Source organism: Nematolebias whitei, chromosome 17, assembly GCF_014905685.2.
Source record: "Nematolebias whitei isolate Nwh7 chromosome 17, NemWhi1, whole genome shotgun sequence".
Classification (NCBI taxonomy): domain Eukaryota; kingdom Metazoa; phylum Chordata; class Actinopteri; order Cyprinodontiformes; family Rivulidae; genus Nematolebias; species Nematolebias whitei.
In genome coordinates, this window is record NC_056514.1 from 3413355 (window position 1) to 3424054 (window position 10700).

Genomic DNA, 10700 nt, shown 5'->3' on the forward strand with positions numbered 1-10700 from the left:
ATTTTTATCATTACATTATGGAAAATAATGACCTTTATCACAATATGCTCATTTTTTGAGAAGGACCTGTACTTAGAGTCGACAGCCTGGGAAAACAGGGAGTTGTGAAAGGTATCGAATAGAGTCCAGGCAAGACGGAGTGGATGGAGAAAAGTTTCAGGAGTGATTTGTGACAGAAAGGTGTCAGCAAATGTCAAAAGAAAGGTTTAAAGATCGTGGTGGGACCAGCTGTGTTGTATGTTCTGGAGGCAGTGGAAACCTGAATGTAACTGCTGCAAAGGAGGATGACACAAAGTATTGACTTCAAGGGGTGAATAATTATGCATGCTCTTTTTTTCCCCACAATAAAAAATGTATTAATTGAAAGTGGTATTTTTTTGTTTAAAACTGCAAGATACAACTCCCCTTACAATCTCTTAATTCCTGGTTGTGGCATCAAAACAGAAAATGCTGCAGAGGTGAATACTTTTGTAACACCATGTATTTGAGTTAGCTGCTAACCACAAATCAACCCAACAATAAACAAGGTTCTGCTCACCTCAGCTGTTCTTAAACTGTGCTGTTGTCTGATTTCTCTTACAGGAGCTCATATCATCAACACTAACTGCTCGGCAGCTCACAACCGACAGGCTCTGTGCTGCAAGATGTCTGTTGAATATGACAAATTCATCGAGTCCCAGAAGAAGTGAGTCAAATGTTCCTCATCTGCAGCAGCAAAGATGCAACAAGTGACCAAGTGTTGCTGATGACCTCTACAAGCGGCCGCACCGTTCATTTGTTTACCTCAGTTCATTTGTGTGTAGGTGGTTCTGCCACGTGGATGATGACAACTATGTGATCCTGCCCAGTCTGCTGGATCTACTTTCTTCCTACCATCACAGCCAAGACATCTACCTGGGCCGGCCCAGTCTGAACCACCCCATAGAGGCTGCAGAGAGGGTCAAGAGTGACGGCTCAGTTAGTCATCTTCTATATTATTAATAGTTTCCTTTTCCACTTAAAGCCAAACTAAATGTAATAATGTGTTTTGGTTTTGTGGCCCACATTAATCTTCAGAAAGTATTTAGATGTGAACATTTTCAATAAGTTACAAAAAATTTCATCTCACAAAAGCTCTATAATTTACAGCCCAAATTAAAAGAAAAAATAAGTTTCTCCTGGAGCCAGTTTGAAATATGTGATGTGTGATTCCAACAAGAGGAGCTACAACAGCAGCTAGATGTTTTTTAATATTGTAAGTCACAGAGTTTATGCTGCTGACAACTGGTCTGACTGGTGTTTCTTCTTGCTGCATTTTGATTGCATGATCTGGACCAATACACATCCTCAGTTCTGGGTTACATTGGTACATGTACTGACACCGTCTCCACCATAAGATATGTTATACGTTACCTGAACAGAAAACCTTGGCTGAATGCAGAGGTGTGCGCACCCTGCTGGAAGCCAGGAACACTGCCTTCAGGTCTGGAAGTGCAGAGGAGCTGAGTAGGACAAGGAAAGAACTGGTTGCTGGTATTAAGAAGGCCAAGACCACATATGCACAGAGGATCGAGGGTCAATTCATCTCACAAGACCCTCGGAGCATGTGGAGGGACATTAAGTGCATAACAGATTATAAAGGAAGGAGTGAACAATGCCCCAAAGACCCATCTCTGCCTGATGCCCTCAACAAGTTCTATGCACGCTTTGAAGACCCGAACAGACCACACAGCACCAGACTCACCTCACCACCAGATGAAGAGCATCTCAGCGTGACCTCAGCAGAAGTAAGGAGTACTTTCAGGAGGATTAATCCTCACAAGGCAACTGGCCCAGACAACATCCCTGGAAAAGTGTTGAAGGAATGTGCTGATCAGCTCTGCGAGGTGCTGGCAGACATCTTTAACACCTCACTTACCCTGGAGACAGTTCCCACCTGCCTGAAGACTGCCACCATCATCCCAGTCCCAAAAAGCTCTACAGTGACTGGTCTGAATGACTATCGGCCAGTGGCCCTCACCCCGATAGTCGCTAAATGCTTCGAAAAACTGGTCATGACTCACATCAAAACAACCATCAACATCAACGAGGACCCTCATCAGTATGCATACCCTGAGAACCGATCAACAGAGGATGCCATCTCCTCTGTGGTCCACACTGCGCTCAACCACCTGGAGCAGAAAAACTCTTACGTCCGTATGCTCTTTGTGGACTTCACGTCTGCCTTCAACACCATGATCCCCCAAACCCTGATGGACAAACTATCCACACTAGGACCAAGTCCCTCCATTTGCAACTGGGTACTAGACTTCTTAGCACTGGCTCTCCTCAGGGATGTGTGTTGAGCCCTCTCCTGTTTACTTAGCCTTAGCCTTAGTCAGCAGTTTCAGATTAGATTCTATGTCGCCCGCTCTGGCCCCCGGAATGCATTTAAGTATGGCTGCTGATGTCCCTAAAGCCACGTTTCGGACTATGGAGCTTCCAATAACCAGAGTCTGCGTCTCAGCAGGTGTGTCACTGAACGAGGTAAATCGATTAGAAATGTGAACGGGTCGGTGGTGAACTGGGGGCTTAGCCTTAGCACTACGCTTGCGCCGGACCGTCACCCAGCCGGCCTGGTGTCCCGGCTGCTCGGGGTCTGCTGGAGGACCGCTAAGAGCTAGCCTCTGTGGTTCTGCCCTGTCTAACGGGACCTGGCTAGCTACTGGTTTTTCTACAGCGCGGAGCCAAGCTTCCAGTTCAGACAGCCTCTCCTCCAAAGCTACCATAAGACTACATTTGTTGCATGTATCATTACCACTAAAGGAGGCAGAGGAGTAACTAAACATCTGACACATGGAGCAAGAGAAAACAGAGGAAGCAGGGAGAGAAGCAGCAGCCATGCTAAGCTAACGCTACCAAGAGCTAGCAGAGCCAAATACACCAATAAAAACCGAGAAGTGTTGAAAGATAAGAGGTGTTTTAAGCATGATCCAACAGTAGAAAAACAACTGTACTAAGTGTGTTTGTGAACTAGAATGAAAAACTGTGCAAAAGATACCCAAAAAAGTTCAATCTGGTCCTCTGGACATTCAAAAAAACAAAAAACACTAAATCATCATCGTTAAACAGGGGTGGAGGCCTCCGTGTTCAACTGTCCCCCTCTTACAATGCTGTGATTGCTAGTATCACTCAGCCCTCTGTGAACAGTAAACAGCCATCAGGTGCTAATGATCCATTGTTAGGCTGATGGTCCTTCTTGAGCATGTGATCAGCTGGTTTTGGTTGTCAGCAGCAAACTGGTTGATCCACTCTGTGAAGGTGCTATTTAAGAGACTGAGCTGAATACAGCACCTCAGACTGAAGAAGTCTCTTGGATGAGAGACGAAACGTTTCTATATAATTTTTTGCTTTGTTTTGTTTTTTGTTTTTTTGAATGTCCAGAGGACCAGATTGAACTTTTTTGGATTTTTCTACCTGGATTATTGAGCATGCATCAGGATATGTGCAAAAGATAGATAAATCCAGAAAACAGAGACGACTCAAGCAAACAATTCACTCGAGCTACCGACAGACAAACAGGAAGTGACACAATACGTCTCACCACGAACGTGCAACGTCAGCCTCACAGCTACCCATCCAGGCTGTCACATTGTAAAGTTTGCAGATGATACAGCGGTGGTGGGATGCATCATAAACAATGATGAGTCCAGCTACAGGCAGGAGGTGGAACACCTGGAGAGCTGGTGCAGGAAGAACAACCTTCACATCAATGTGAAGAAGACAAAGGAGATGATTGTGGACTTCAGAAGAAACAAACACACCTACACCCCCCTGAATATGAGAGGATCTGCGGTGGAAGTGGTCTCCAGCTACAAGTACTTGGGTGTGCTCCTGAACAACAACCTCAGCTGGAGCAACAACACCACCAGCCTGATGAAGAAAGCTCATCAGAGACTCTACTTCCTCAGACGGCTGAGACGAGCTGGTCTGGAAGCTCAGTCCTCACCTCCTTCTCCAGGTGTGCAGTGGAGAGCATCCTGTGCTCGAGCATCAATGTGTGGCATGGAGGCTGCACAGCTGCAGAAAGAAAAGCTTTGCAGAGAGTGGTGAAGGCTGCACAGAAGATGTTGGAGTCAGCCGCCCCACCATCACAGACATCTACACCTCCAGATGCAGGAAGAGGGCCACCTGCATCATGAAGGACCCCACTCACCCAGCACACACACTTTTTGTCCCACTCCCCTCAAGAAGGAGGTTGAGGAGCATTAAGTGTAGAACCACTAGACTGAGGAACAGCTTCTACCCTGAGGCTGTTAGACTCATGAATCTCTAACTAGAATAATCACTTTGAAGAATCACCTCATGTTGCTGCTGATCTGTTTCATGTTGCTGCTGATCTGTTTCATGTTGATGTGTTCATGTGTGCTCATCTTCTCACACAGACTCATGTTTGTGCTGCTGTTCGACGTAATGTTTTTATGCTGTTAGTGCTTCTTAGTTGATGTTTTTCTTAGTTCATATCTTGGACGTTATTACTGTTTTTCTTTTACATTTTATTGTTGTAACTGGGACCCTGTGTACATATTGTCGCTCCACCACATGTACCACATGAGGTGGAGCGACAATAAAGAAAGTCTGACTCTGAGAAGTCCATATAAACATGGAGACATCCCCTGGTTATAATCTGTGGTAAAATGATTGATTATTTACTCAGATCAAAAGTTAGTGTGACATCATCACATGCCTGAAGAGAAAGTCCAGTCAACTTTGAAGTGTTGTGTTGTCTGATTAACTACTTATGAGCCGTGACATCAGTCACAGAGCATGAAGTCTGGAGAAAGATGTTTGTGTCTAGGCTAGGCTATCAGCTAGCCCAGTACGGGCCAGTTTTCAACCAGTTTTCAGATTTAGAGAAAGATACTAATGTGAAAAGTGCTACATCAGCTCATTTTAAACCACAGTTTTACACGACAGTTTGTTTGTTTATGATCTGTTTCATTTGCATTTTTATTTAATGCTTTAAACCAAGATTTCAAATGTGCGATCACAAATCTGCAGTGTGTTCAAAGATGGTTTGAGTCGTACATTTTCCATCCGTTACAGCCAGCTGATTGGTCGGCCTGTTCTTGTTTCAGGTTTCCGTCAAGTTCTGGTTTGCCACAGGAGGAGCAGGTTTCTGTATTAGCCGAGGCCTGGCTCTGAAAATGAGCCCTTGGGCCAGGTATGTTGATGACATGTTTGTAACTTAAATCACACTGTTTTACCACCTGAAACAATATAAAGAAATAACAACACTGAAATTATTCTCAATCAACAGAAATCCTCATTTGGGAACTAAGTTGACCACAAGTCACAGCAGGACTTGCCACGGAGTAAATTCCTACAATCTGTCAGAAGCTCAAACATTTTTTAATACCTTTACAAGTTAGACGTTCACTTTGTAGCATGAGAGTTTTCTCCTTAATGCTCAACATGTAACGTAACAATTCTCCAAGCATTTATTAAAAACTTATGTGGCTTTGTGCTAAAATTGAGCAACACAGATTCACGTATGGGAGATGTGCGCTTCAAACTGTGCTGCCAACCAAACGGCATCGCTGCACTGGCACAGTTTGCCCACAATTAAGAGGTTTTGTCCAGCGTTTAAATAAAAACAGTCTAAGGTTATGTAAGTAATTGCTCTGGCCCAAAGACTGTGAATAAAGGTTGATATTTACTGCTTTCTGGAAATGTTGGTAATTAGGTTTCAGGACAAAAACAGATAACGAGGATTAATGAGCTGTGCTGCTGCCTGTACAAAAAGAGTGCAGACATGTGAGCAGATCTATAAATCATGCTTGCTTGGACAATCTGTTAGTATATGTAATGAAAACTAGGAGCTGTTGGTTTAAACTGCGTTTGCTTGTTTCAGTTTGGGGAACTTCATCAGCACGGCAGAAAAGATCCGCCTCCCTGACGACTGCACCATCGGCTACATCATCGAGGCCCTGCTGGAGGTCAAGCTGACTCACACCAGCTTGTTCCACTCTCACCTGGAGAGCCTCCAGAAGCTACCCGCCGACACTTTGCTTGATCAGGTTAGGAAGTCTGCCTGTGGCTGCATTCAAATGTTTTATTCTGTGGGAGTGGTTGTAGTGTTGGTTTGTAACCCCTTACAGTAAAACACATTTGCCACACTTATTAAACATATTTAGTTTTAACTGTGTTATGTGGTCGTTTTTGAAAAGGTGACTCTCAGTTATGGAGGCTTTGAGAACAGAGGGAACGTGGTCGGCATCGGTAAAAGCTTTTCACTGGCTGAAGACCCCACAAGGTAAAAAAGAACACTCGTGGCCTTCATAGTTCTCCACACACTCACTGAGGTGTGCACTGAGCTTTTGAAAAACATACATTTGTGTCATTTTCACTTGCTGTGTCTGACAGGAGCTGCAGATGTGGAGACAGCTGCAGCTCCTGTCAGACGTTACTGGTCTGCAGTGGTCCGAGGAAGAAAAGCCAGTAAACGGCTTGAGGGTTGTGGACAGCCAAGCTCTGCCCATTTAGTTTATTAAAGAAACAACTACTTTTGTTCATTTCTACACTTCCTCTCTGCTGTTCTAATGACAAGCTTTATATTATTCTCACCAAACGTCTCGCTGCACAGTGTTGGCTGCTCAGTATCTTTATTTTATAACAAAATATGTCATTCTTTAATAAACTCATTTCTCTCTTCTCTTGCTGTTTCCATGTGAGTGTTAGCTGAAGTGGTAAGCTAACATTACTTTCCTCATTGTTCAGATGTAACTCTTTGTTCATGTTGTCACTGAGTGGTTAGAGCAGTCGTCCTCCAATGCAAGAGTTGGGGGTTCGAATCCACCAGCAGTCACATGCTGGAGTGTCCCTGGGCAAGACACTGAACCCCTCATAGCCTCTGATGTGTGTCCCATCAGTGTATGAATGTGATAAAGCTCTGATTATTCTCTGTAGAGATCTAGTATAGAGCTGTGTGAATGGTAAATGAGGCACAGATTGTTGTAAAGAGCTTTGAATATCTTGATAAGATAGAAAGGAGCTATGTAAATGCAATCCATTACTTTTTCAGATGTTTCTAGTCAATCAAAGCTACTGAAAACTAGATTTGATAAAGTAAACAAGTTGTTTTGCCATTAACTTTGTGTTTAATATTAAATTTTGAAATTCTGGATGCTTGCAGTGGATCTCTTTGCATCCGGTCTGTAATGTATCCTCACGTCACATTAGAGATGCATTTGGGCCCAAAAGTCCAACCCGGTCCGGCCCCAGCCCGTAGCCATCATTTCCGAACCCCACTCGACGAATTAACAGTAATTACTAGGGATGCACCGATCCACTTTTATCACTTCCGATCCGATACCGATATCAGCGTTTTGACATCGCCCGATCCGATCTGAAAAAACACTGCTGCATTAACAAAAATGTCTAAATCATGTGATCTGTTTCTGAAACGGGTCCAGATGACATGATTTAGCCATTTTTGTCTACCTGCATGTTTGAGTTTACAAAGCCAGTGCTGCATAAACTTAAAGCATTTGTTCTGTTAAACGCTGACATGAATGTACTGAATTCCACATGTATTGAAAAGTCTGCATCATAACAGCACATTAAACACACGGAGAGCTTCACAGCTCGGTCAGACATGTAAAACAACACAACTGTCATTTGTTCAGTCAGTACGCTGGCACGTGACGTCTCTCAGAGCATGAAGCAGAGTTAGAGTGAGTACATCTGCCCAGACGTGGACTGGTCACATTGTCACCATACCCGACCCACAAGGGTTCTTTATACATCGGTACCGAGATTGGTATCGGATTGATGCATCTCCAGTAATTACAGGTCCAAACCTGAAACCCCCCCCCCCCTTTTATATAGTTATTAACGGTTGGTGGACGCGTGCGGCTGAATAAAAGGAGCAGAAGATCAGAGCTGAGGGGGTGTTTGTCCTTCCATGGCCGTCAAAGAGCATTAAATCCCTGCTTCTGCTGCATTCTGCATCATTCAGACATGGACCATGCTCTGACATGTCTGCTTTGTGATCTCGCCTGTTTGGGTCGTCGACTGCAGCGTCTGCGGAGTGCAGCGGCTGAACGTCCATTTGGGCGATGGATCACTGCCTGGCAGTACCAGTAGTCCCATCTCAAGCTTAACCAAACTTTATTTGACCCGTTTCAAGGTCGGTCAGTTCGCGGTGAAATGGTCGCGTATGGCTAGTGATTGTATGGCAAGCCATGTTGCCATATAATTGGATTGTCAGCCACATCCGCTGATGCAATCAAAAGCCTGACATCGACCCGCCCATCCTGCACATTATTCCGGCCCTGCCCAAATTTGGGTCGGGTCTGGGTTAGAGATGACACTTTTATGTCACGTCACATACACAGGAAGTGACAAAACTCCATTTGGTCATAACATGAGTGCTGTGCACTCGGTCAAACCTGCATGGTTCACTTGTTTTGTCCCCCGTTCCATTTTGTTGTGTGACATGTCAGAGAAAGGAAGGTTTCATTAAAAAATGGGGTTGCCGGGTCAAAACCCAGTCCAGAAAACCACTCATCTCAAGGACAACAAAGATTCTGAGCGTCGGAGGACATCAGCTCGTTTCCCTCGCACATTACTGTGTGGGGTGTATGTTGACACATTATCAAGTCTTTCTAAAACTGTCTATGAAATGTTGTTTATACATAGAACAATTTTAATGTGATTGTGTTAAAGTGTAAATGTGTTTGAAGTGTTTGAGCCCTTGTGGTTAAAACGTATAACCCAACTTGAATCAAAACAACACCGGATGAAATGGGACCCTTATCAAGACAGGAAGTGAATGTGTTGCAGCAGTTTGTGAAACTGATTCCAGACCTTTAAGTTTTGTCTCTTCTTGTTTTCAGGTTTAAGTCAGTCCACTGCCGTCTGTATCCAGATACTGAGTGGTGCTCAAAAAGTCGACCTGGACACAAAAACTGAATAGATCTGTGAGCGTCCTGCAGCACCGACGCAGCTTCATTCTGAAATATTTGGACTGAGCCGCTGAAATCAGCTCACCTTTAGGTGTGTAATATATTCCAGTCTGACAGAAAGTGATGTAAGACACTGAAAACTCCTTAGCTGTTTCCAAATGAACGTGATGGGAGCTGCTCAGGGTGATCCGGTTTATTCCACTGCTAAAGCTGCAGCAACACAAATGTTTACATCCACTCTTTAAGCCCCGATTTTAGGTTCACAAGCTTTATTTTTATTTTTTGGTTTTCAGTACATCATTTTCCCATGATGCCTTGCTAGCCAAGAGGAGATTGATTGGAAAACTTAAAAACCTAAAGATTATTTTTATTCCACACTTTGAAGATGCAGATTTAAATGATGATCCAGATACTTGGGAGATTAGGTAAAAACATCATCATCATAATCTTTTAACAAAAATAAACATTTTGTTTTATGTAGAACATTTGACAACATGTGAGTAAGAAAAACCAAATCAATTGATGGTCACTGGGTTCTTGGGAAACTTTAGGAACAATGAATATCTTCCCTGTTGTAGATAGCTCCATGAACAAGCTCAGACGACCAGTGGTTTAATTTGGAGTGGACTGATGAGCTAATGGCTAGTCTTCGTGGAGCCAAACAGAAGTGGGTTGTTTTACAGGTCATACAGATGCTGTATTACATTTACATAACTGTTAATTTCACATAACAGCATTATTTACCAAAACAACAAATAATGTGCTAGCTAGTTGTAGCACTTCCTGTGCAGCCTTGGGTACTTCCTGCAGGGATGTCAGAAAGTCTCTGCTATGGAACGTGCACCCGACGGTGATTTAAAAGGTTTATAGATGGTGTTAGATCGTTTCAGTAGTTAATGAAACTATAACAGTTTTAAGTTAAACAGGAGTCCTCAGGTTTGGTCTCGCTCTGACTAGCCTTTAGCTCATCAGTCTGGTGAAAATGATGTTGCGTTTCTCCAAATGGAATTCCTTCAAGTGTCGATTTATTAGAGATGAGCATTTTAAACAAAAACACTTTTTGAATTCTCTGGTGATCATTTTATTTTTCTTAACTCCGCCCCCTTTAAACTTGATTTAGTTTTCAGTGTGGAGGGGGCAGGAACGCAGTCTGGCAGTAAAGCTGAGCTCACCGCGTCCACAGTTTCCACTTTATACTCTTTCAAAATAAACTCCAGTGGCAGAAACAGGCATCGTGACACTACACAACTGGTTTTAATTTGGTGACTCTTGCAGGTGCCAGAGTCTGGAAACACAAAGGACACGACCCTGTTCCATTTCAGCCAGGCCTTGAATATTTTAACACCAACGCCCAGCTCTACACTTTATACTAAGATGATAAAGTTTACAACCATTACACAAACATCCACTTCACAAGACTGTGTAGCCAAATAATAATGAGAAAGGTTTTGGTCTGTACTAACAGCCGTCTGTCCAGCCCGTTAGTAGAAATAAGGACGAGTCAGAACGTGCACACTGACGTCGTTTGATGACGTCATGCAATGAAAACAGCTGCGTTATTAGGTTAAGACAAACAAAACAGGAACAGGAAATGTGCGTGTGTGATTCATGTTACTTAAAGTTTTTATTTCTTGACTAAATAATAATAATGTGTCTTTGCAGTTAATATATTTAAAGACGTCTCCTGAGCTGTTCCCAGTGTAAGTGATGATGTGTTCCCAGTGTAAGTGATGATGTGTTCCCAGTATGAGTGATGATGTGTTCCCAGTATGA

The 10700-nt window shown here is 43.4% G+C and overlaps 1 protein-coding gene across 1 annotated transcript in view; it reads left to right on the plus strand.

Moving 5' to 3' along the window:
- rfng (RFNG O-fucosylpeptide 3-beta-N-acetylglucosaminyltransferase) overlaps positions 1-9447 on the plus strand; it is a 12875-nt gene extending 3428 nt beyond the window's left edge. Inside the window, 6 exon segments of the mRNA XM_037691146.1 lie at positions 544-685; positions 804-957; positions 5097-5182; positions 5873-6038; positions 6189-6274; positions 8859-9447. Coding sequence (XP_037547074.1) covers positions 544-685; positions 804-957; positions 5097-5182; positions 5873-6038; positions 6189-6274; positions 8859-8934 — 710 coding nt within the window. The 3' untranslated portion in view covers positions 8935-9447.
- Positions 9448-10700: the final 1253 nt, after the last annotated feature.